General features: G+C 42.8%; 2 protein-coding genes and 1 long non-coding RNA gene across 10 annotated transcripts in view; 1 reads left to right on the plus strand and 2 right to left on the minus strand.

Moving 5' to 3' along the window:
• The window catches only part of LOC126985371 (gem-associated protein 2-like), a 4,620-nt gene extending 2,845 nt beyond the window's left edge, over nt 1-1,775 (minus strand). Inside the window, exons 1-3 of one of the 2 annotated variants that reach the window (XM_050840160.1) lie at nt 1,721-1,775; nt 385-544; nt 40-121 (exon numbers count right to left, since the gene is read on the minus strand). In XM_050840160.1, the coding sequence (XP_050696117.1) occupies nt 40-121; nt 385-512 (210 nt within the window). In that variant the 5' untranslated portion in view covers nt 513-544; nt 1,721-1,775. Of the gene's footprint in view, nt 1-39; nt 122-384; nt 545-1,419; nt 1,677-1,720 lie in introns of those variants that run through there. The other variant, XM_050840152.1, reaches the window with a different exon arrangement.
• LOC126985379 (uncharacterized) overlaps nt 1-11,338 on the plus strand; it is a 27,517-nt gene extending 16,179 nt beyond the window's left edge. For 2 of the 4 annotated variants that reach the window (XR_007738660.1, XR_007738658.1), the window contains exons 2-6: nt 654-732; nt 2,519-2,638; nt 5,650-5,786; nt 6,845-7,032; nt 7,586-9,453. This is a non-coding gene — a long non-coding RNA (uncharacterized LOC126985379). Of the gene's footprint in view, nt 1-551; nt 733-2,518; nt 2,639-5,649; nt 5,787-6,844; nt 7,033-7,585; nt 9,454-11,191 lie in introns of those variants that run through there. The other 2 variants (XR_007738659.1, XR_007738657.1) reach the window with 2 other exon arrangements.
• Nucleotides 4,338-22,734, minus strand: LOC126985352 (lys-63-specific deubiquitinase BRCC36-like). 4 transcript variants are annotated; one of them, XM_050840119.1, is made up of 11 exons: nt 22,626-22,733; nt 20,042-20,129; nt 13,213-13,644; nt 11,283-11,356; nt 10,255-10,386; nt 9,917-10,015; nt 9,460-9,565; nt 7,366-7,454; nt 6,890-7,021; nt 6,103-6,211; nt 4,338-5,780 (listed from the first exon to the last, which is right to left on the minus strand). In XM_050840119.1, exons 4-11 carry the CDS (start codon nt 11,292-11,294, stop codon nt 5,596-5,598), a joined length of 864 nt encoding a protein of 287 aa, XP_050696076.1. In that variant the 5' UTR covers nt 11,295-11,356; nt 13,213-13,644; nt 20,042-20,129; nt 22,626-22,733; the 3' UTR covers nt 4,338-5,595. The 4 variants fall into 4 exon arrangements, with proteins under 4 accessions (XP_050696076.1, XP_050696086.1, XP_050696092.1 ...); XM_050840129.1 differs by lacking the exon at nt 13,213-13,644 and having other exon boundaries at nt 22,626-22,734; XM_050840135.1 differs by lacking the exon at nt 11,283-11,356 and having other exon boundaries at nt 22,626-22,732.
• Nucleotides 22,735-26,699: the final 3,965 nt, after the last annotated feature.

Consider the following 26,699-nt stretch of genomic DNA (forward strand, 5'->3'; position numbering starts at 1 on the left):
AGCTGAGTAGAGACATGAATCTTAGTGATGGTGGCTCACCTGAATCACAGGACTAGGTTTGTTGAGTCTGTGTTCCTCCACATCCACCGTCACAACTCCCTTGCACTGCCGAGCTTCCCACCTGATGAAACCTTACTTTACCAAGGGTATTTTTATAATAAATTCAAATAACACAATGTAACTAAATATTATAGTGACTTCCCTGGTACATTCTATGTCATGTTATCTGATTCATATCATAGAGTTGGGAGGATCATAGTGTATCTTATGGCCTTCTTTACCCTCATGCTCACACTACCTTTCAAAACTCTCCAAGGCACTTATTACCTGTCTGCCCTCCACTGATCTGTCTGGAGGTAAAACAACACATGACATGTCACTCACACAACATGCTGTATATACTCTTCTGCTGAGGTGGGGGCAGCAACTGGCTTGAAGTCTCTGGGCACCCTGGGGGTGGGCAGGGCCTGGTAGAGTGGCCCCCCGTCGGAGCTGTCACTGTCACTGGCCATCACACGGCCTTGGGAATTATGAAAGGTGTTGGCTGACGGGGGGAAAAAGAAAAGACTGCATTACCTTCATGTTATAGAAATTTGGAACTGAACATTTTATATCTTGAATTGATTATTCATACTACAATCATCATTTTTCAGGGGCATAGGTGTTTGCCAAGCTGGTGTGTTTCCACAGCTTCCTCCTCCATGCTGGGAGACTTTGCCCTCACCCATAAAGGTGAGCAAAAGGACAGTTTATAGGCTTGGCGGCAGGGGTATTCAGACCCATGCAGGAGGTTAGATCAGTTTAGTTAAGGTAATTAAGGTATGCTTCTTACTAATTCACTCAGCTTGCTAGAAGGACATAACAATAATTAACCAGTCTGGCTTGCAGTAAAATCTCAACCTGTCTTTTATAGATATTTATTGGAGGAAAGTAGCTAGTCTTTCTTTCAATGCACAATATAATTAATCAATCTTACATAAACAAAGATCTGAGTCAGTCCTGAGAACTAGCAGTAATTATTATACAACTAAAAAAGGTAAATCTTAGGAATAGCGGCTCCTAGCGGGTGTGCGTTTAGGACACGGTGTGGTGGTAATTACAACATTTCTAGCTCGTACGATGAGGTTTTGACAAGCGGACAGGCGTGTTTATGTCACAAGAGGTGTATTTTTCCGTGCGGGCTCTTTCCTTTCTTCACCCCGGAACTCGTAGTCTCATCGCCCATCGACTTGGAAGAAATCATGAGGCCAGCATGGAAAAATACACCCCTTAATTGTGTCAAACACGCCTGTCCGCTTGTCAAAACCCTGTTGTACGTGCTAGAAATGTTTTAATTACCACCACACCGTGCCCTAAACGCGCACCCGCTAGGAGCCGCTATTCCTAAGATTTACCCTAAAAGATGTTTCCACCACTTACGACACAAGTGACAGGGCTCACGCACACACTCCCCCGGGTGAGAACCACAGAGAAGGAGCAGAGGAAGGTAATCACATGGGAGAAGAAAAAAACTAAAATAATAAAACCTGCACCATGTTCCTCCTGGCTCTGGGATTCGAACCGAGGTCAGGGAAGCAAGCCACCTCCACAGACCTCTTTCACGGTCATCATGTCCCCAGGGGTGAAGGCTTGTTTCCCGCCCCGGACTCAAGGCCCATATGACGGCGATTAGCACCGATGCCACGCGCAGCTTTAGCGTACCTATGCTTCCAAACTTTACCTTAACTTTGCCAGTGTGGCACTCCTGACAGGCTTTGAGAGGTGGCTCTGTGGCTTGTGAGGGGCTGAGGGCAACGCGGCACTGTTTACATCCCCAGCTGATCTCTCTCAGCGTGGCCAGACTATCGTACACGGAACACTGCATTTATCAGTTTTAGCAATTCCTCCTTTTATCTTTCCTTAGCTATGATTATTCTATTTCAAGCAGTGTGATGGATGGAAGAATAGGGTAATAGGTAATGGTTATAGTAATAGAAATAGGCAATAGTAATAGGTAACCGTAATAGTAATATGTAATGGCAGTAGTAATAGTAAAAGTAATAGGTAATATAGTCGGTTTCATTTCATCTGTCCACTCACAGATCGTGAAGTTTGAGTGACGTACGTGGCTCATGATTGGCTGAAAATAATCATGCGTGTGATAAATATTCGAACTATATCGTCAGTAATATATGTATTTGAATGTTCACATATACGCAGAACACTCACCCGTTCTTATATATTATATCCCGGGCATGCTGATTTTTTAGTCCCTTGATAGAGTCCCGACATAGGCGGCCCTGTGTATAAGGCTGCTGGGCACCATTATTGGTCCTTCGAGCATCGCGCCGACTTCAAAGCACGGTGTCTTGTCGGTCATTTTTTCTTATATTTGAGTATAATTGTTTAAGATAAATAGGTGTCATACGTTTCACACTTCACCATTGTTGTCATTGATGGTGGAGCAGACTACAGTAATCTACATATTCTCCACTTTTACCTTTGTATGTAATCATTACAAATGCCTCTTGTGTTCCAGAGTCAGCAGCGGCAGCCTGGACATTGCCATCACTGCACATGAATGTCTGTCTCCCAGCCTTCCTAGAGCAAGAGTTTACCAGTGATGACTGGCCCGGAGGTTCAAGCAGCTATCACACAGGTATGTGCCTGAATGTTACAAGTGTACTTTGACATAAGGAAAGGGAGACAACTTTGTCTATGAATTACGTCAAGCCCTGCATCTCTAAGGGGTGGGAGGCACCCTAGCCCCTCTTTTTGTTTAGGGGGTGGCTAGGGGATGCAAATGTAGCACCCACATGCAAAATGAGGCATGTGATTAGCCTTCAGAAGGCTTTACATGAGAGCTCCTGGGATGTCTCCAGCTCAGAATGCATCAGGCTGATTTAATGGGACTCGATCTTGAGATGAGGTACGGACAGTAGTGGGAGGTACACCTAATATTGGTCTGGCATAAACAAAGGCACCAGTCTAGGGAGGTAGCAATAGGAATCTCCAGTCATTTGTGGTTTGTAGTGCAGCTGACTTGCCAGAAGGGCGAGCCTCCCACAACTCTCTCTGCGAGTGGGGTACCTCTTTGGTCGACTGGTTAAGGAGTGTCTCTCCTGTGTCGCTTGTCGTGGGTTCGATCCCCGGCGCTGGCAAAACCTTACCTTGTCTGGATTAATCTATTGTTTCGTTACACACAAAGGTTGTGTGGGAGTATAGAAATAAAAAAAATTGGGCATAACAGGTGGATATTACTCTTGTTGATAAGCATATAGTTCAAGTGAGGGTAAAGCACATTCTGGGTTTCTTGTCCTGTTGCATATGCCCCTGTTGATTCTTTAATTGTATTTACCTAGTTGTACTTTTACAGGGCGTGGGCTTGCGCTCTCAACTTTTTACTGTGCCCTCGTGTGTTGCTGATGTTTCTTCCTTCTCTTAGTAGTAACTCCTTGTTGTCTACTTCCTCCATTTTAATCAATAGTTTATAAATTTGTATTAGGTCTGCCCTTTCTCTTCTTTGTTCCAGTGTTGGTAGGTCCATTTCCTTAAACCTTTCTTCATATGACAATCTCTCCAGTTCTGGAACCACTTTCGTTGCCATCCTTTGTATTCTTTCTATTTGTTTGTGTGTTTCTTCTTATGGGAAGACCACACAGTTTCTGCATATTTCAATCATAATGGTTATTATCTTTTTTCATCATATCCTTATCCATGTAGTGGAATGCTACTCCTATATATATCACTGAATATCCTATTAACATGACTCTCAGGCTGTTGATTATCCTGTATTGTCACTCCCAGGTCTCTCTTCTTGAACTTTAATATTTCTCCATCTCCCATTCTATATGTCCATTTTGGTCTTCCTTCACTCCTTCCTATTTCCATTACATGACATTTCTTCACATTGAACTCCATCACCCATTTCTTCCAAAATCTTATTCAGGTCCTCTTGCAGAATTTCACTGTCTTTACAGTTTCTTATATGTCTCAACAGTTTTGCATCATCTGCAAACAGGCTCATATAACTGCTTACTTTCTCTGGCACATCATTTATATATACCAGGAAAAGTATTGGTGCCAATACCGATCCTTGAGGCACTCCACTATCTACAATTCTCCATTCCGATTTCATGTCCTTTACCACTGTTCTCATCTCTTCCCCTTAAGTAACTTTCCATTCAGTTCTTCATTTTCCCTTTCAAACCTCCTTTATTTTCCAGCTTCCATAGTAATCTTATACGTGGAACTTTGTCAGAAGCCTTCTTCACGTCCAAGTGCACACAATCTACCCATCCGTCCCTCTCCTGTATTATGTCTGTCACGCTTGAGTAAAACTGTATGAAGGGTATAAAGAGATTTCCTCTGTTTTTTATTATTAAACAGTAAAACATGGAGCCAGAAGAGTATTACAAATACTATCAGAATTCATAAAAAAAAATATTCACCCCACTATTAAATTGCAGGTTCTCAGCATTCAAATTAGTTTCATAATTTTGCTATACAGAAGTATCTAGCCAGTAATTGCAGGTAACAGCATTCAAATTAGTTTCATAATTTTGCTATACAGAAGTATCTAGCCAGTAATTGCAGGTAACAGCATTCAAATTAGTTTCATAATTTTGCTATACAGAAGGATATAGCCAGTAATTGCAGGTTCTCAGCATTCAAAATTATTATGAAGGGTTTCATAATTTAGTCACACAGTAGGATCTAGCCAATTAAGTAATCATTGCTTGAGAAATGCCATTATTAGTAAACATTATTTGCATGAAATTGAAATACGTATAAATGGTTAATTGGTGCCACCACCTCAGGACTCTCTCATTTTTCTCTTTTCAAGCCCTGCTATTACTACTTTTTTTTTAACTGAAATAATAAGTCCTAGTATAATCATGGGTAATATAAAACACCTTAATGGTAATTTCAAGGCTTGTTTGCCATGACCGCACACCCTAATCAATCATTCAATCCAAGGCCTGCACATGGAGGCTACTGTGGCATGCTGTTTGCCCTGTCCCTACACTGGCCCCTAAAGCCTGGCTTACCTATCTATGTCAACACATCAAACCAGCACGAGAGTTCAGTGTTGGTATGCTACCATTGCTACACCTTAGATGACTAAGAACAATCATATTAACTAAAATGGAGTTGTATAGTGTCAACATTTCTATTATTTAAGCAGAAAAATATGTAAACCAGTAGTGTAGGAGGGGTTTGAATGGGGAGAAATTTGTTGAAGTCCAGGGATGACAGCACCAATTTCCTTTATGCATGTATCCTTGGCAGTAACCAGGGTACGAACGTGGTAACAATATGAAAATGGCAGCTAACAAACTATCCAAGATGAGCTCAGATGCTTCTTTCTAGCAAAATATTCATTATTTGAAAGAACTGTATATGAAAAAATGCTCATAGAAAACTTTAAAATGAAGTGCTGAATATGCCAAATAATTTGACTTAAGGCATACCTCATTAACCATGTTTACTGAAAAGGCAGTGGAAGCTCTGAATGTAAAGGATGACTATTATTATCAATTATACATACAATATATAGGCGAACCAGCAAGGTGTTGACACTAAAGTTTAAGGAGATTTAGCATTATTAAGATTTCAACAGTGTATATCATGTTGTTTTGGGATTTCAACATTATTCTTCTCCAGCAGATTCCTGAGATATGCTGCTTCCTGCTCAAGGTGTCTGGTTGTAGTGTTGATGTGTCTGAGCTGCTCCTCCACACTGGACACCAATGGACCCAGAACCAGACTGCCAAGCCGACACACGCTCTGCACCATCACTGCCAGTAACAAACAATTCATCAGTACCTCAGACTCAGGATGTGTTCCCCAATTCATACACACCTTTGCCATTACAAGAAATTAACTTCAGAACTATAGCTGTAGTAAATTTTGCCCATTTCAGTAATATCAGCCAAGCAATCATAATCAAGTCAGTTTATGAGGAATTATCATCAGTTTAAAGTCAATAATTATTACCTTTACAATTCAGGCCTGTGACTAGTCATAGAACCATTAAAATATCACTGTCTAAAAATGACTGCATCAGCCAAATGAAATGGTCTAAATATTTGAGTACTAAATGGCCAGCTGAAAAGTTACCTGCAACATTGTGGAGGTGAGTGAGGGGGTGCTTCTGAGACTGTTGTCGGGACTGTTCTAGAAACTCACTCTGCTCCTCATAAAGTGTAGAGCACAGATTGTCTAATGCCTGAAATTATCACATATACATTAAGTGTGGTACAGAGTTGAGTTGATAGTATTTTACAGGGGGTGCTGCACAAACTGCTATTAAGACTGTTAAAAAAAATAATTATGCTCCTCGTAAAGTGTAGAGTAGATTATCTGATGCCTGACAATAGAGCATGTATATTTTGGGCAGTACAGAGACCCAGGGCAAGGCAGTTTGAACCCCATTGCAGCTGGAAAGGGCATTCAGTCTTAAAGTTACAATCCCAAAACAGTGACAATATGATCATAGGTAAAACCTGTCAAGAGAAAGAAGATATTTTGGGCAATACAAAGTTGAGATGAGTTAATAATATCATGGCACTGAGCAGCAAAGACCACGTAGAACTAAATCACAAATTTGAAACGGCTGTAGGCAAAGTTACATAAAGAAAAGCAATGTTATGTTAGTATTATGTGACTCTGAAAGGATTGGGAAAGCAGAAAAGGGATGTATAAGGGGTACAACACCATGCAAAATTTGTTGGGCAGAGGGTTGGAGCTTCTTAGAGGAAGGGAATAAGGCTACCAGGAGCACACATCACTCACTGCTTCAATAGGTAAGGTATTAAGTGGGATAATGTAGCACAGAAAATATTTTGTTGTGCACTTCCAGGGATTTGAAGATTGAAGAGCCTTGTACATGAGAGGCCACACGAACCTGCTGGTTGTTGGTGGCCAGAGTTGGCGAGGGCAAGATCTCAATAGGTACTGGCAGCCGGACATACTGAGGAGACTCTCCCTCAGGACTCTGGTTGGTGGCTTGGAAGCAGGTGACTTGATGACTCCCAACCTGTGAGGAAGGTACACAATTCTTGGTTGATAGCTACATATTGTAAACTAGTAAATCATTAATTGTCTAAACCTACCTGTCCTATCTCATCTCTCTGATGGCTTAAACCCCCTAAACTCTCGACTTGGCTGTCTATATCCCTTCAAGATATATGCATGTGGCCTCCCTATTACATTCACCTTCAAAAGTGAGCCTTGTGTTGACTGAAGGTGTTAGGGTTTCCAAGAAATTTTTGTGCTGAAAATATCATCACACTTATTGAAAAGTTATATAGTTAATGTAACATATTTCCTTGAAACAAAATACATTCATCTGGTACTTCAAGTGTTTACTTTATTTTGTACCTTAGTCTTTTTGTCATCATTATATACAGAAAAGATGAGTCCTATGAAGTGACTGTCCATTTGTTGGTAGCCAGCTTGAGTCTGCAAATCTGTAAAAGAGGAAAAATATTAACAGAAAACTTGTGTAAACATCAGAGTATATTACTCTTGTTAAAATTTGACCGCCATCCTCAAAGGCTCACTAGTTGAATTGTAACTAGTGTTTTTCTTTTTTTTACAGCAAGGAGGGTAACTCGAAGGCAAAGAAATAGCAAAACGTCCACTATAGTGCTGCTCACACAATCAGAGGAAAGCTAAAGTAACTAAGAGAAGGTAAGATTTGGTTAGAGAAGTATCTTGTTACTCCCCTCTTGAAAAAGTTCAAGTTGTAGGCAGGAGGAAGCAAAGGAAAGGAAAGCTGTTCCAGAGTTTACCAGCTAAAGGGATGAAGGTGCTAGTTAGCTCTTGTATAAGGGATATGGATGGTGTAGTAGCATGAGCATGAAAATATCAATAGAAGATAGAAAGAGAGGCTTAACCCGTTCAGCCCTGCGCAATTTTGAGCTTTTTTTCACCTCAATCCTGAGTCCCTATCAAATTTCTTTTTATTGCATAAAATAATTGGAAATGATCTAAAACTAAGGGAAAAAAGTATAACAACACTCATATCAGCTAATTTTTGCCTCTATGGGGGATGGTAATGGAGTGCGCTACAGTGCGTCCTCCCGCCAGGCCGCCAACCTCCCTCATCTTGTGCGCCACTCTGACACTATTGTTCTTGCTTTAGTGATGTTTGTAAGCAGTATGATTGTCTCTTTGACTACGTACATGCACAACTTTAAAATTTATAGTAATAACTAAATAATATGTACTATTTCTGTGTGTACCACACATTCACTTTTATTGTTATGTCTCTGTTGATCTGTCACTCATTATTGTCTTAGCAATAATATGTAAGAAACACAAACGAAAGAAAGGCAAGTGTGATGGAGATAAGGCAGCAGGGTCTGCTGATCCACCGCCAACAGGACCTCGCCGCTTCTTCCCTCTCCTCTGCCTGTCTCCTTGCGCATACCCAAGGGCCTCGGCTATTTCCTCCTCCACATCAGTGGACACCATTCCCTCTTCTGTAGTGCGGTGTGATGACAGTAATCCCACCAAGCCACTGGTATCACCATGTGTGGCTGCCCTTGTCACCATGGGGATGATAGGGGTTTCAACCTCAGCCAGTTCATCCTGAGTTGGCTTATACTCATCCCCAGATGACTCAGACTCACTGAACTCACAATCAGAGTCCAGAAGCATATTCGGAGCCTCTAGTGCGGAAAGAGTGGAGCGGCCCTTGGGTATGCACAAGGAGACAGGCAGAGACGACATAAACATTACTGACTACTGACAAGGATTTCGTCACTGCGGCGCCTGGGTAGAGTGGATGAGTGCTATTTCTCATACATGCACTGATCGAGTAGAACTTTACAGCAATAGACTCATTAATCGTTCCTCTTGAATATGCAAAAGACTCGAAGTTCATAGAGTGAATGGTTTGGCTGTGGCGAAGTGAGGAATATACACATATATAACTTTTGCCTCACTGCAGCCTGGTGTGCTGAGTTCACTATGGCTGTGGCTGGGTGTGGCGGGAGTCAGGCGACACACACACACTCTCTCTCTCAAAGAGACAGAAAGAGCTGCCACATGTCCAATTTGGAAACCCTTGGCTACCATACAAGGCGCGTAAGTAAAGGGAGAAGGGTGTCGGATATATACAGCAGTGGGCCCTCGGTGTACAAATGCACTGTCGGCTATAGCTGACAGCAGGGCTGTACGGGTTAAGATGTAAAAGACAGTCAGTGAGAAGAGGGAAGCTAATTAGCTCTGGCTAGTTTTCCATATCAATGACATTTTTCATCTTATGTTTCAAGCGAATGAACAAAAGTTTATCAAATATATATTTTTACTTTATGGTACTGTAGCAAATGTAGTCTTGTAACCAAACTGTATGGGGAGCTGAGCAAGCTAATTCTGATTCAAGGGGTGCTGGGGTGAAAATATGCAAGTACAGGGGTGCTGAAATCAGAAAAGGTTGAGAATTCTGCCCTGGACACTTAGACTCACCAATGTCTGAAGGCCAGACTGTGATGTGAGGGTGTGAGTGGTACCAACCTACTATGTGCAGCTCTTGTCCACTTGCTGCTGACATCTGCTCTGCTCTTTGCTGTGCCTGTTAGGAAAAATATTTTAAGATTCCTGGGTAATATTTGTTGTTTATAATGATAAACAATATAAATCCAGCAAAAAATTTATGAATGCAGACACACAAGTTTATTTAAAGAGGTAACTAAATTTTAGAAAAAAAATAGAATGAACCTGCAACAAGTAGTGAAAGACTGGAAGATCTGATGTGATGTGACAAATTTACCAAAAAAGTGAGATTGTTTGTGTTCCAGCCATCTGTAGAGTTTTAAAGGACTAGGAAGGAAGAAATGTGCTGTATTTTCTGGTTTGATGTAAAAAAAAAAAATGTTATGAACATGTTTAAATAAAGTATCTAAAACACTTATAATTTCCACACCTCAATTAGCATCTCTGGTGATATCTCCACCCGGTCCTTCCTCTTGTCTGATCTCCTGAGGGTGACGGCAGAGTGGATGTCACACACCACATCCTTGCCCTGTAGTAATGGCATCGTCAGTTACGTGGGGGCAGGTCTCTATACTGTACATTAACATCAGAATAGTTATGTGCTAATTCACCCCCTCATAATGTAATACTATAACAAGTGAGACCTTGATGAAATACATTGTTTGAATAACTTTCTTTTTCAATGAGTTATTATGTACGTACTTTTAAAATAATTTTTGTTTGTAAACTCCTTCATCTGGAGGCAACAAATGAGAAGAGATGCATTACCTTGCTGAACTCCCCCACCAGGAGGCCCATCACCTCCTCCTTCTCCGTGGTGAGGGCGTGGTGGAGGCATACCAGATAGGCATCAGCTGCCAGCCGCACCTGGGACACACACATGCTCCTCCTATCTTGAAGCTGTTAAAGGCAAAATATATCAATTTCTTGTATTACAGTTTCAGTCATACTGAGAGTTTTAAATGGAAATGGTCTCTAAAGCATGAATTATTTCTGAATTAAAAGAATTCCTTCTCACATATATGAATAAGCTAATAAACTAATAAATATCAAGCCATCTGAAAATGAATACAGCTTGAACATGAGATAAATATACTTAGTACTTTAGGAATGTGTAAGCCATCTGTAAAATGTTCATATATATCACACAAAAAAATGTTATTTGATCATTCTAATCACTGACTGCACATTATCTACATTTTGTAGTTGCATGACTATTTTATGTAGCCTATGTATGTAAGGAAGACTAACATGAAAGTAGAGACCAAAAATGTTGGTAAAACAATGGGCCATATTGGAATAGGTACATGAAACAGGAGAGATCAACTTATTGAATTTGCAGAATGAAGCACATACTGTAGGTTATGACATTTCTCAACAAATGAGTGAACAGGTAATGGACCTAGAAAAGCCTTAATGGAGAGGCTGAATGAAATTGACCTGACTTTTACTGGAAATCATGATATAGTGAAGGACATAACAGAATTATCCAGTGACCAACAATTGGTAAGCTGTAAAGTAGGCTTAAACCAAACCTAAGAAGAGAGAGGAAGAGTTAATGAATGCAAAATACCACAGCATTAAGTTTAAGTCAGTCGAGGAGAAGGTTGTCATTCAAAAGAGAAGCAGAGCAAGGAAAGCAATAAATGACATAAGACCATCTTAGTAAGTAGTGTTTGTCTGGATGATGTTTCAATCTTTACAGAAAGAGCAGGTCAGCATGAAGCCAACAAAAGCATGACACCTAGCAGAGTATGAAAACAACTTGCAACCTTAAAATGGCTGGTGATGCTGACCTGTAAAGTCATATTAGATCTTTATAGTGAGTGCAGAAAATACAGGAAAGTCCGTTGAGCCCCAGAGTGACTTCCTGATAAAAAAATAAATGGACAAGTAAAAAACAAATAGTATCAGAAATAAATCACTTTTTTTATAACCCAGAGTATATTGACTAAGTCACCTTGTTAACAATGAGTATGTTTATTATAGAGAAAACATTACATAAGCTTAAGTTAGATATAATGGAGTTTGATTTAATGAATTCTAAGTATGGCTAGATTATGTTGATTTTATTGACTTGGTTTCATTAGTCTGAATTTGGAAGGGATATTATACACATACGATGTCACAGGAGACTGGCAAGTAAACATGGAGTAAATATCTACGTATAACTGCACTCATCTCATATGGTGTGTGAAACTATATTACTAGCAAGTTTTGATGTTATTGATTCATCTGCTGATTATTCTCTGAGGAAATCCCTAATGTCCAAATCATACCCCCCTCTTCAAAACTAGTGATTTCTGAAAAAAAAAAGCAAGTCAATATCAAACACAAAAAACACCAGTAATAAAAGCCTTATCAACAAAAAATGCAGCAATGCAGAAAAATAAGTGCTCAACCCTTAACAAGAACATGCAGAAGGCAGACTCTGTCACCACCCACCATAATTTAGCCAATGCCTTTACTAACATATTGAGCACTGGAGATTACCAAGCCTATCACAAGTATATATCGTAAATAATCACTTAATTAACTTTAGCAAACCAAAAATAATCCCATAACAGTAGGGGGCCCGCCCCTTCACCTCCACTCAGCAATTTACCGTTTACTGTTGATGAGGTATCAGGTCTGGGGGAGAGTTATGAAGAAAGATGATGAGTATGACGGGATGTCAAAAAAGTGGTAAATGCATAGTTTAGTTCCCCCACAAAAATACCATATATGCCTTGATATTATAGCTCAAGGGTGAAAATACATACCCTATAACCATAATACATAAGTACAAATGATTAAAATCAGTGCATCCGTGGTGCAGTGCTTAGCATGCCTAACTACGAATCCAAAGGCCTTGGTTTGAATCCCAGCCCAGGCTGTGGGTGTGCAGTTCACCCAATTGTTAATCCTCCCTTTGAGGCTGATCTATATATTGGTACCTGGGGAAGGTAAACTATGGTAAGCCAGATGTCACACAGGCCTTGTGTCCCGGCCGGGGTAACGGGTTTTTACCCACCACAGGCTCAAGGGTCAATGCAACTGAGATGAGCACTGAGGCCACATGCAGCTTGCTTGACCTTAATGGTAAGACACAAACTTAACCACTGCTAACCTAACATAACCATGCGATCATCAGTGATGCACAGGAGACAGTCGGGGAGGTGTCTGCAGTCTCGGGTGCAGCAGTTAGGCTTAGCTATGTTAGGTTTGCTTAGGTTAGTTTCTAACAATGTATGCCTTTATATTGTTTAAAGGGCATGTATATTTGAATTTTAACCATAACTAAACTAAACTACACACTTAACTAACATGTCAAACTCTATGAAGCAATGGTGTAAACCTAGATAAATACCAAATATAATAGGTCAGAATATTTTAATTTTGTGGCTGATTTTTAATGAAATAATCTGAACAAGTATTGTAGTGCAGCAACTTGCCTGATAGGCGAGCCTCCCATAACTCACCCTGTGAGGGGGGTTACTTCTTTGGCCGACTGGTTAAGGAGTGGCTCTCTCGTCTTGCTGGTCGCGGGTTTGATCCCCAGTGCCGGCAAAACCTTTCCTTGTCTGGATTAATTTCTCGTGTGTTTCGTTACACGCAGTGGTCGTGTGGGAGTGTAGTAAAGAGAAAAATTCTGGCGTTTCAGTATATGAAAGACAAATGGATTAAGCACACACCAGTAAAGCAAAACCTACAGTACCAAAGTATCTGGACTATAACCAAACTTACCTCCTAGTGGTTGTTGGTGGCAGTGTTAACCGCAGTGACAGGCCAATGTTTCCTTGTTTCCAGATGGTGGTGGTGTTGAATGCTGCGAGTGTTGCAAGGCCCACTCGCCCTGTTAAGTGTTTGCAGATGTCCGGATTTTAATTCCTCTTCAGTGTTTCTGGGGCCTCACAAGACTGATACGATGATGGGTCCAGTTTCCTGTTTCCTCTTCTTTTTCTTCAGTGCTCAGCGGCTGGTTTCATCACACTACTACTTCTGACCTGTATCGCTCCGTAGGTCCTCCTCCTCCTGGTCCTTTCTTCCGCCTATTTACACACTTTGCTTTTATCTTTCTTCTTCTTGGGTGTTTTATGGGGCTAGTTAGGCTTGCTTTCCCTCACAACGACACACCACCTCGCTGAGTCGCCGCTCCAACAATAACAAACAGGGACCCTTCGTATAAAGAATGATAAAATATTTTACCTACATCGTTTAAAACTATTTTTCACATCAAAGACGGTTTGAGGAAAGTATATCAATAGTTAGATTATAGGCTCTTGCCGAATGTGGACTTGTCTCTCTCTCTCTCTCTCTCTCTCTCTCTCTCTCTTTGGTTTAAACAAAGTAGGTACAACTTGTAAGCGTGATTATTGTCCAATTCCTTTGTTACTGCATGTTTTATTATCTTCTTTGTGTGTCCTTGCTCCTTTTGTCTTTTTTATACTCAAGACATGCTGGTATAAGTCAATTACACACACACACACACACACACACACACACACACACACACACACACACACACACACACACACACACACACACATTTTCCTCCAATTACATGCACACTTTAAAGGCAATTATAATTCCAATTAATTTCATCATCCAGTAACTCTGCTACAATTATTTAGTAATGATAAAAGTTAAAATTACACTCAGGCATTAAAATGGACGCGACAAAGTACACTGCGTCGGCCTTTTGTCACGTTCCGAGATAACTTCGTGACATCACTTCGAGTCTTGTGCGTGCTCATTAATTAATAAGACTATAAGCTTTTTATAAGGGAAGATTGAACCTAATATCACCCACAAATATATAAAATTCTCCCTTTGCACACATTTACCCTAGTTAAAAAAAAAAAAAAAAAAGAGTAAAGCCATTCGTCTCACAATGTCGAGAGAGAGAGAGAGAGAGAGAGAGAGAGAGAGAGAGAGAGAGAGAGAGAGAGAGAAAGTTGGAAAGTTTCGTTTAGTCGGCGCAACATCTATGGTCATATGCCGGAGAGAGACAGGAGGGGAAGGAATTATATGAGAAGGGAACAGATCCCAGGAGACGGGACACAACCCCCGATTAATACCTGGTACCCATTTACTGCTGGGTGGACAGAGACGCAGAGTATTGGAAAAGCCGCCCATGTTTTTCCACTCCGCCCGGGAATCGAACCCGGGCTCTCTCGGTTGTGAGCCGAGTGTGCTAACCACTGCACCACGATTGGTGATGTTAGTTTCCCTTTAAATAAGAAATTATAAAACGCCATATGTTTACTCCTCAACATTCATATCCACTGAGATCAGCATGCATATATGTGCATATTACACACACACACACACACACACACACACACACACACACACACACACACAAAGAACTATCCTCCCTCCTTCCGTGTCTTCCACCCAGGCCAACGATATTAATTAAGTTTATGAACGATTCGCACCAACAAAGTTAAAATTTCACACTCACACCACTTAAACGATTTCTACCTGCAGTGAATGTGGTTTGACTTTCGTACAAATTATAAAAAAAAATGAATATATCGTGTTTCAGTTCCATTACTCGGACATGTTTCAATTTAAACTTTGAGGCAGGAATCACGGGGAGGCGAAACATATGCCTCGGAGATAAACAATTGTTTCCTCCTCTCTTCAACCATGTACAGCTGTGTGTGTGTGTGTGTGTGTGTGTGTGTGTGTGTGTGTGGCAGACTCATACCCATCCATAACATGCTAATTTTTTAAGCTTGAAGTCCAACATTAATTCAGACAATCCAAACAACACTAATTTCCATAATCTGCTGTTCATCAAAGCCGCGAACACTGAAAAGATAATAAAGTGCCGCCAATCCCTTCACCTGCACCAATAACGTGTGATAGTTACTCAGGTGTTGCCGAGAGGGAGGGGGGAAAGCGAGGGAGGGAGGGAGTAAGGGAGAGAGAGAGAGAGAGAGAGAGAGAGAGAGAGAGAGAGAGAGAGAGAGAGAGAGAGAGAGAGAGAGAGAGAGAGAGAGAGAGAGAGAGAGAGAGAGAGAGAGAGAGAGAGAGAGAGAGAGAGAGAGAGAGAGAGAGAGAGAGAGAGAGAGAGGTGGGGTTGGAAAGGTGGCGTCTGAAAGTAGGTGCTGTATAATCAACTACTAAAAAACATGCTATAAAAAAACAGTCAATAATAACAATGTTTTCTCTACAGGCAGGGCAAGGGAAAGGGAGAAGGGGAAGGGAGAAGGAGGAGAGGAAGGGGGCAGGGGAAGGGGGACGGGAGACGGGGAAAGGGGAAAGGGAGAAGGGAAGGGTCGAAGGAAGAAGGAGAAGGGAAGGGGGGCAGGGGAAGGGAAAAGGAAACGAAATGGCGAAGTGGATATGGGAAGGGAGGAAGGGGGAAAGGGAAGAGGAAAAGGATGGGAAAAGAAGGGGAAAGGAGAAGGTGAAGTGAGAAGGGGAAACGGGAAAGGAAAGTGAGAAGGGGAAGAGGGAAGGGGGGAAGGGGAGGGCCGGAGATGATCAAAACTTCCTGCCTGGCTAAAATGTCTCGACCACTTTCTCGTCGCTCGTGGCGGTAACTTCACTCGAGTGGTTTTCTCAAGTTTCTCGTCGCCTTATCCGCCGCGCCACTTAACGCTTACTTAACCTTTATTACGAGGAAACATATTCACGGCGGGCCTATTATACGACGGGGGTAAAAAAAAGGAAGGTAAGTGGGAGAGGGCTTGTTAAACGGAGAGGGAGGAAGGGGAATGAAAAAAAAAAAGTGAGGTAGAGAGGAGGAAAACAGTGAAGTGTGTTGCTCCCCGAAGTAGTGAAGGTAAAGTTTGTAGGAGGGCGAGAGGGCTTTGAAATTTCCCCTCAAGAATGTTTATCGAGTCTCGCACTTGTAAAGAATCACTGCCGGAAACTTTTCTCTTTTGGTCTTGTTTTCCTTTTTCTGTGTATTACTTTGGGCGACGCGACTCCAAACGCAGGAAGGAGGACAACCAACAGGCAGACCGATCGACAAATAGAGACAGAGAGACAGACGACGTGTGTGTGTGTGTGTGGCTTTTTCTTTGTCCTGAGTGAGACTGACGCGTGACTGAGGGGGTTTAGTAAGGAAACTTTCAACTCCCACGCCTTGATACATGCTTCACTTTTATTTTTACCGTGACTGTATCTCCCTCGCTTGCATTTGCCTGTTTCCTTTATCCTTACAGCTATTTTCCTCACCCTCCTTTGCTTGTTTCCTCAATCCTTACAGCTATCTTTCTCATCCTAGTCTCCTTCCCTTACCTTCTTTTCCCTGTTTCCTTCACCCTTCATCCTTACAGCTATTTTCCTCACCCCTGTCTCTTCCCTCACCCTCCTTTGCCTGTTTCCTTCACCCTTCATCCTTACAGCTATCTTTTTCACCCTTGTCTCTACTTCGTTTTGCCGCCTCATCTTTTCTCTCGTTACTCGACACCTTTGCTTCTTCCTCGATTGTTCTAAAATCTCTTCACCGCGGTTTTGGCCTCCCTCAATCCTACACCTACCTTTCTTATCCCTGTCTGTACCCTCTTGCTCCATAACCTCTCTACCTGACCCCTTCCCATCTAAATGACCTTCTTGCACCTGTTATCTTTCATCTTTATAATGTTTCTGCTTCCCTCACCCCCTCACACTTGCCTCTCTTCCTTCCACACCTATCCCCTTGCTTCTCCACCTGAATGTCTCTTTAATTAGTTGCTTTCCTTGATTCAGGTGTTAATAAAAGTGTCTCGTTGCGCCTTTCTTTTGCCCTTATCGGTACTAGTGGCTCCCTGGGAAATGGTGACGCCCCAGGTGGTAACATAATACGACGGAGGGAGAATGAACGCGAGAAGGAAATTAAAAAGGAGAGAAAGAAGGGCATTAAGAGAGTCTACAGGAAAGTAATAAAAACACACTTCGGAAAGTTACGAGGAGCGCGGGGAGAAGGTGTAAAAGGGCGAAGGTGAGACGTGAAAATAGTGAAGGAAGACAGAAGGAAGGAAGGAAGGATGTATGAAACGAGAAAGAAGGAAAGAGAAGATATTAAGGAAGAACTAAAAAATGAAGCTAAAGAAAGGAAGAAGTAGATAAAAACAAAATGAAAATCAAGAAGGTAGGAAGAAAGAAAGGAAAGAAAGACGGAAGAAAGGAGTGAAAAGGAGGAAGGAAGGATATATGAAACGAGAAAGAAGGAAAGAGAAGATATTAGGGAAGGAATAAAAACAAAATGAAGCTAAAGAAAGGAAGAAATAGATAAAAACAAAATGAAAATCAAGAAGGTAGGAAGGAAGAAAAGAAAGAAAGACGGAAGAACGGAGAGAAAAGGAGGGATGGAGGAAACGAAGGAGAGTCGGAAGGGAAAAAGATGATAAAAGATGACAGGAGACAAAGTAGAAAACATAAAACGATAAGAAGAAAAAGAAGGAAAAAGAAGAAATTAAGGAAGAAATAAAAATGGGAGATACAGAAGGAAGAAATATATAAAAGAATAACGAGAAGAACGAACGAAAAAGAACGAAGGAAGGAAAGAATAAAAAAGAGTAAGAAGGAGGAACGGAGGAAACGAAGGATTGACGGAAGGGAAAAAATGATGGAAGAGATGACATGAGACAAGGCAGAAAACATAATACGATAAAGTACCTTCATCAACCCTCCGCCTCGTCTCTCTCGCCGTCCCCGCGTTGCTACCAGGCACGGGCCATCCATCCATCAGGTACGGGGGAGAATATAAAAAAGAGCAACTCCGCGCCATAAATCTGTTCCGCGTGGACCCAAGAAGCTCGTCTGAAAACTTGCCGGGACCACATGCATCCACTCACATCCACACGCATCCACAAGCACCCACACGCATCCACACGTACCCACTCGCCCCCACACTCACCCACAAGCATCCACAAGCACCCAATCACACCTATACACGCACTCACAAACATCCATGAACACACACACACACACACACACACGCAGACTCACGAGCCCACGCACCCACAATCCTTTACACTCACCCCACCACACCCACACGCACTCACACACACAAATATACGTACCCAAAACGGATCCACACACAGGGTAAAAAGAAAGCCGAAAGAAACAACAGTATAAGAGCAACAGGGACAGACGAGCAAGTAGCGAGGAGAATAATATTAGTACAAACTGAGGAGACAAGCAATACACGAAGCAAAGCCAGTACAAGCAAATAAAGAGGCAGATAACACAATAGCAGACCGGAGCAAGGAGTAACACAGAAGTAACGCAGAAATAAACCCAGGAGCGAAGAGGAACGACGAGGTAATGGGCAAGATTTCATGTCAGCGGCAGGGCATCAAGAACACTGCCGCTCAACATGCTGATGATGCGATTAACCCCCCAAATAGCCGTCACCAGGGAGTAGAGGAAGGATCACAAGGGAGATAAAGAAGGAAGAAATATATGAAAAATGACGTAAAGAAGAGCGAAAAAGAATGGAGGAAAGAAAGAATAAAGAAAAGTAAGAGGGAGGAACGGAGGAAACGAAGGATTGACGGAAGGGAAAAAATGATGGAAGAAATGACAGGAGACAAGGCAGAAAACACAATATGATAAAGAGGGTGAAGCAGAGGTGAAAAGAGGGAGGGGAGAGAGTGAATGAATGAGGGGAAAGGAAAAGGAAATAAGGGAAGAGAAAGGGAGGGACACCAAAAGCCGACGTCCAGGAGTAGAGAATGGACCAGGAGGGAAGGGAGGGAGAGAGGGTGAAGTAAAGCCAAAAGAGATGGAGAGGGAGTGAATGAGGAAAGAAGAGATACAGGAAGGGAAAGGGAGTAATACCAAGAAGACGACACACAAGAATAGAGAAAGGACCAGGAAGGAGAAGAGGGAAAGGGGATGAAACAGTGGCGTGAGGTGGGATGGGAGAGAGGAAATGAATGGGGGAAAAGAAAGGGAAAGAAGAGATAAGGGAAGGAAAAGGGGGTGACATTTAAAAAGAAAATTCGACACAGGAGAGTAGAGGAAGGATCAGAGTAAAGAAGAAGAGGGAGGGGAAGCGAGAGAAGGGATGGGAGAGAGGATATGAATAAGGGAAAGAAGAGATAAAGGGAAGGAAAAGGGGGTGACACACACACACACAAAAAAAAAAAAAAAAAAAACGTCACCAGAGAGTAAAGACGCGACCACGAGGAGGCGGAAGAAGGGAAGACAGTGAAGCAGAGACGAGAGGAGGGAGAGAAGAGACGGATGAAAAATAAGATAATATTATAGAGGAAGGGAAAAAGGGGTGAGATGAGGAAAATATGACCAGGAGGAAAGGAAGCTTATTAAAAATGGAAAAGTGGGAGAGGCTGGGAAGAAAAGAAGGAATGGGACTGCAATAGAAAAAAAAACCAATGAAATGAAACAAAAAAAGGGGAAATTGAGTGCGTGATATGGTAAATAGTGAGGGAAAAGAGAGTGATACAAAGGCGGGAGTGGGGAAGGGAGAGTAGAATGGAACTTGCCAGCAACATCCCACAGCAAGGGCAAATCTCCCCCGGCCATTCCCTGCACGCCAATTTGCTATTAATCCATTACGAGGCATAAATTAATTACCTGTGAGAGAGAAAGAACCCGGACTCCTTACCTCTGACGGCGGAAATTAATTTATTGGATATCTTGATGGAGAAGAAAACGGGAGGTCGGAGAAGTCATTGACGGGGGACGAAATTAATCTGAAGAAAAGAAAAAAAAACCAACAACTTAGTGTCAGTATATATATTAATCTCACAAACTTACAAACTAATCAAACAAGCTGGCAAGTTAAATAGAATAACCCGGCAACAAATTGAAAACATTAATTAGGCAAAGTCACTAAATAATTAATCAAAACAAAACTGATTTTCCTTACATGTATTCCATCTAAAAAGGCTAAACGATGGCAATAGACAAATAAGTCAACGAATACACAAATAAATATGCAAGTACGTCAGCGAATTATTTCCTTCGCGCATTATCATTTCACTAAGCCCTTAAGTAACTCGGACATTTACCACCACAGGGTCAAGGGATATTGCGACGGAGATGAAAGTTGGAAAGTTTCGTTTAGTCGGTGCAACATCTGTGGTCATATGCCGGGCAACGGAGATGAGCACCGAGGCCACGCGCAGCTATAGCGTATGCCCCCAACTTAAGTAACTCAGCACAAAGGATCCGCTGTGATATATTCTCCGTTGCTGAACTCCGAACGGCCATGCCACCTCGAGTGCCTAACCTTTCTGACTCTGAAAAGGCTTCACAAAACAATATCTATTGCTCAGCACACACGACCTTCTTCAAACGCGAAACTCAGCACACTTGGTCAAATAATAATAACCTCCATTGCTGAACTCCGCACTGCCACCTAATAAACTTTGCTGACTCCCTGAACCACTCAACAAGATCATACTTATTGGCTCAGCACATAAGGACGCGTTCCTCAGCACACTACTAGTAGATCTGCCTTAGTATATCTCCACTGCTGAACTCCGCACTGCTGCCTCGGTAACCTCTCTGAACGACTCAACATTATACTTCTTAGCTCAGAACAAAAGGTCTTTACACGCGTTACTCAGCAGACTTGATCCGCCTTCAATATATCTCCACTGCTGAACTCCGCAGGGCTCACTCCTTTCGGTGACCTTGCTGACTCCCTGAACCACTCAACAAGATCATACTTATTAGCTCAGCACACAAGACCTTTATACGCGTTACCCAGCACACTAAACCCAACTCTATGTTTATTTTTTACAGCAAGGGAGGCAACTCAAGGCAATTTTTGGGCAATTTTTGGGAGCGGCGAGTAGCGGGCTTTTCCTATTATTGTTTCCTTTTTGTGTGCCCTTGAGCGGTCTCCTTTGTTGTAAAAAAATAAGAAAATAAAAAATAAACAAAAACAAGAACACTCAAAAAAGAAAACGGCACGAGAGGTCAGAGAAGAAGTCAATTTTAACTCCACTGCTTAACTCCGCACGGCTCCCTCCTCTCGGTGACCTCGCTGACTCCCTTAAAGACTCGACTATATCATACTTGTTGCCGCGCCGCGAAGGATCGATACAAGCAACAGGCGGGCGAGGGGAAGCCCTTCGTGTTATGCTGTGGGGGAAAGCGCGGAGCCAACAGGTGCCGTCGAGAGAGAGAGAGAGAGAGAGAGAGAGAGAGAGAGAGAGAGAGAGAGAGAGAGAGAGAGAGAGAGAGAGGGGGGGGGGGAAGGTGGAGGGATAAGGAAAACTAATCTAAACACACAAACCTTATTTTCTCGATCAATAGAACACAAGCGAAATCGAAAACAACTTCGTTTTAAACACACACACACACACACACACACACACACACACACACACACACACACACACACTCCATCCACCACCACCTCCACACAACTCCGCGAGATAAACTAAAATCAAATAAAACAGTAAAAAATCACGCTGGCTCTAAAACGGACGAAAAAAAAAAAAAAAAAAAAACTAAATTGAATCACACGTCGCCAATCTCAGCACCACCGCCACCGTTTTAACACCACCACCACCACCACCACCACCACTACCACCACCACCACCACTATCACAAATATACACCCAAACATAATTACTGGTATGACTTTAGACGAGACGGAGCTATGGCCACAAGGGAACATGTGATGATGTTTACTCCAAGACCGATGAGGAAGAGGAAGAGGAGGAGGTCAAGGGGACAGAGGGAACAAGAGAAAGAAGAAGAGGAAGAGGAAGAAACAGAGAGGGAAAGAGGAAAAGGATGAGGAAGGAGGGAACAGAGGGAAAGAAAAAGAGTGAGAGGAAGAAACAGAGAGGGAAAGAGGAAGGGGAAGGAGGGAACAAGAGAAAGAAGAAGAGGAAGAGGAAGAAACAGAGAGGGAAAGAGGAAAAGGATGAGGAAGGAGGGAACAGAGGGAAGGGAGAAGAGGAAGAGGAAGAAACAGAGAGGGATAGAGGAAGGGAAAAGTAGGAACAGAGGGAAAGGAGAAGAGGAAGAGGAAGAAACAGAGACGGAAAGAGGAAAATTATGAGAAAGGAGGAAAGAGGGAAAGGAGAAGAGGAAGAGGAAGAAACAGAGAGGGAAAGAGGAAAAGGATGAGGAAGGAGGGAACAGAGGGAAGGGAGAAGAGGAAGAAACAGAGAGGGAAAGAGGAAAAGGATGAGGAAGGAGGGAACAGAGGGAAAGAAAACCATTACCTTTGTGAGACAGAAAACGTTGCCCCCGGGAGTCACTGGGCCACTGATGCTTCCTTCATGCCCCGCCGCCGCCACCAGAGGGCATGAGAGAGAGAGAGAGAGAGAGAGAGAGAGAGAGAGAGAGAGAGAGAGAGTTGCCCCACCACCACCATCCTTACCCTCCACCACCACTACTTAACTTAGAACCACTATTAACACCACCAAGACCATTATCTCCACATATCACCAACGTTCTACTTATATGCATCACCACCATCATCACCATAACTACCACTACCACCTCCACCACTACCCCCACCACCACCACCACCGTCCCCACTCATCATCCACCACCACTATCACCATTTCCACTACTAGCAATGCCTCATCCATCACTACCACTATTTCCACCTCCATCATCCCCTCATCACTACCACTACCTTCATCATCACTACCACGTCACCATCTCCACAGCCTCCACACTACCGTTTATCATTCATTGTCTCATCTCACCACCCCTCACCTCCCCTAAACCCATCTCATTTCGAATCCTTCACCCCACCCCCCCACCCCATCCCCTCACTACCCCTCTACTCAATTTCCCCTTCCCCATCCCCTCCCCTCCCTTCCCTCTCCCCCACTCTCTCACCCACGCCCCCTCACCCCAACACCAAGTAGTAAACTGACGAAGGAGTGTTCAATCTCGCTGCTCTGATCACCAACCTGGGACAAGAGAGTGCTAACTACAACTCGCCTGGTACTTAGGGGCCAGAATTGCCTTCCATTTACTTGTGTTATGTGCCTCGTGTTTTTTGTGTCTATGAAGACCCGAATGACGAGAGATTACAGCCACTTTGTGCGTATCAGCCCGATGCTCACGTGTCTTTCGGGACGCTGCAGTTTAAGGGACGATTTGCTGCAGAACGAAAAAAAAATATATATATAAGGAAAGAGACGCTTATTATAGAGCTTGTAGATAAAAGTAAAATTAGTATAAAGAAACTACAGGGTAAAAATGCTGCTAAATTACAGAAAAATAAGAAACATATTTAGACTGGATTCAGATTAAAAAAGCGAAGAAACTTGAGCAAAAATATGATAAAAAAATATACTGAAACTGTTTATATTGCCATTTACGTGTAACTGGAGAGAGAGAGAGAGAGAGAGAGAGAGAGAGAGAGAGAGAGAGAGAGAGAGAGAGAGAGAGAGAGAGAGAGAGAGAGAGAGAGAGAGAGAGAGAGAGAGAGAGAGAGAGAGAGAGAGAGAGAGAGAGAGAGAGAGAGAGAGAGAAAATTAAGAAGGGAAGTACATCCATAAATAAAAAAAAAATAAAAAAATCCCCCTCAAAATATAGCTTGTCAATGAAAGCACACAATGCAATGATACACAAAGGTCACACTGTAAAATAAGGCAGTTTAGCACCCACGCGAAACTCTAGAGAGAAAGCGAGAGGGGGAAAAAGAGGGAAGGAGAAAGAGGGGAAGGTAGGAGTACACAGACACTCAAAATATGTCTTGTCTCGAGTTTATGGAGGAAGGAAGGGAGGCAGAGGCTGACCAAATATTGCTCCCTCCTCCACCTCCCTGTTTGTTTTGGCTCGCCGGGGTGTTATCTGCCGCGGCGGGTGTCCAGTGTCCGCCGGTAAACAAGACTCACCCAGCACTGGGCCTCGGGTTTCTTTCTTCTTTATTTCAAGCAAAAATACGAACGTTGAGGCAAGGACCCGACCGTGTGTTTGCTGCCTCCGCGGGGTCAAGGGCCGGACGGACGAGGCTCATTTTTTTGGGTCAGTTTGTTTTCCTCGAGTTTATCTACAAAACTGTTGAGAAGACTGATAAAAAAGATGAATGAGAGAAAAGTTATTTTTGTTAGAGGTTTTAAAGAGAATATTATGAGCTGTTGGAAATAAAAAAAAAAAGCTTTAATCTGTGGGATTATCTCCAAAACGACTTAAAGGGCAACTGACCACGGGAGAAAGATGGGAGTTGTCTTAAAAATTACTCTTAAAGGGATTACAAAGGCTGCTGACATGGATAAAAATTCTGGACTAAATGTTTCGCCGGACTGTAATTGGTGCTAGCATTTAGAAGGGGAAAGCGGAATATAGTTCGGTAAGGCTTCAGGAGGGTAAAAAGAACATTATCTTTCTCAATGTTTAATAAGTTCAGTCCACAAATAGAAGAAATGAACTCTATATAAAAAGAAAATCATGGCAGAAGTAGAAACGTTCAAACAACAACTACAAAAAAAAAGCAAGACTATCGCCACTGACTAAAGAGGTAACATTGCCCACCTTAAGGCACCCCCTCCCCTCCCCCCTCCCCTCCCTCCCCCCTCAGCCTTCCGTCCTCCCGTCACCCGTATTTCCCTCGCCCCGTCCAATGTTTCTCGGCGCGTCTCGTACATACAATTTCCCGCCTCTTTCCGCTCCTAAACTCTCGTCAGGCGTCCCATTCCTTAATTACTTTCACTTACCCCCACCTGTGCCGCCTCGTGCCGCCCTGGCGTGAACGTGAAGGCGTGCCCAGGTGAGGCGAGGCTACGGCAGGTATAGCACAGGTATTCATCGATCAGGGTGTGTATATGTTTTTTTTTTTTTCACCTCGGCTTGTAGCGCCGGTAGGCTTTCTTTAGGGGCCTGGTGGTCGGCCCAAACCCGTCGTGACGCAGGCATTTTTTTTATAGTTGCGCCAGTTATGCTTGGCTCCTGCTGCCCCACGGAACTCATTCTTGATTCACTTGGACGGTTTCTGCTAGAGTCCGGGTTGATGGGTGGTCTTCTGGACAGCATGTGGGTAGTCTTAGGCCACTCGGCGGTGACTGAAAAATCCCAGGTGGTAGCGTGGGATTCGAACCGACGTTGTCCATGGCGCGGTGAATGCGGAGCCCGCACGCTAACCACTCACCCACCGCCTACCGCCTTTGTGTGTGTGTGCGTGGGGGGGGGGAAAGAGAGAGAGAGAGAGAGAGAGAGAGAGAGAGAGAGAGAGAGAGAGAGAGAGAGAGAGAGAGAGAGAGAGAGAGAGAGAGAGAGAGAGAGAGAGAGAGAGAGAGAGAGAGAGAGAGAGAGAGAGAGAGAGAGAGAGAGAGAGAGAGAGACTGTGATTGCCTGTAAAACAATTGCCGGGATGATTACTGGAATGGGAAAACTGTCAAACGAGAGAAAAAACAAACTAAAACTAAAAACTAAAAAACAAAGAACAAAACCATGGCACACAAAACAGAGGAAAAGCAAAGCCAAACAAAACAGGAAACAAAGTGAGATTAATTGGACGGACGTGACAGAAACCCATTTATTCCTTCGTCATAAAAAAAAAATCGCAGAAAAGAATTATATACACTGTGACCAACATAGAAACTTATGAATCAGTGAAAAAAAATATATATATAATGAACGCTCTGAAAAGCTTATGGTTGTGACCTGACAAAACTGCATTTATTACTTCAACGGTGAAAATAATGAACGGGTGTGACTCATAAAGTGCAAAGGCATCGCATGAATCTATAACAAACAAATCACGACAACTAAATAAACAAATACAATGAAAAGCTTGTGAGGTGTGTGTGTGTGTGATCGAGAGAGAGAGAGAGAGAGAGAGAGAGAGAGAGAGAGAGAGAGAGAGAGAGAGAGAGAGAGAGAGAGAGAGAGAGAGAGAGAGAGAGAGAGAGAGAGAGAGAGAGAGAGAGAGAGAGAGAGAGAGAGAGATACTTTTTTTATCTCCTCGCCTCTCCTCTCCGCTCCATTCCTTCCTCTTACTTCCCTCTTTTCCTCTCCTGTCCGTTCCTTAACTTCCCCGATCCTCAACCTTATATCTCCTCTCTTCTCCTCTTTTCTCTTTCACTCTTTTCCCTTCATCTCTCTTCTTACCTATGCCTTTCTTTTGCTTTCCTTTTGTTCCTCTCCTGTCCTCTCCTCAACTTCTCCCTGCCCTCGACCTTATCTCCTTTTTTATCTCCCTTCTCTTCTCTCCTTCACTCCTTTCCCTTCCTCTACCCTCTTATCCATTCCTTCCTCTCGCTTCCCTTTTGTTCCTCTACTGTCCTTTCCTTAACTTCCCTGACCCCCAACCTTATCTCCTCTCTTCTTTCCTCCCT

Source organism: Eriocheir sinensis, chromosome 5, assembly GCF_024679095.1.
Source record: "Eriocheir sinensis breed Jianghai 21 chromosome 5, ASM2467909v1, whole genome shotgun sequence".
In the NCBI taxonomy this organism is placed as follows: domain Eukaryota; kingdom Metazoa; phylum Arthropoda; class Malacostraca; order Decapoda; family Varunidae; genus Eriocheir; species Eriocheir sinensis.

Bases quoted from the DNA above. Each gene is read 5' to 3' on its own strand.
- LOC126985352 (XM_050840129.1), bottom strand. The intron at 10,016-10,254 runs GTAATGCATCTC...CCATTACTACAG, and splicing joins TGGTGGGGGAGTTCAGCAAG to GGCAAGGATGTGGTGTGTGA. The intron at 9,566-9,916 runs GTGTGGAAATTA...TTTTCCTAACAG, and splicing joins CACCAGAGATGCTAATTGAG to GCACAGCAAAGAGCAGAGCA.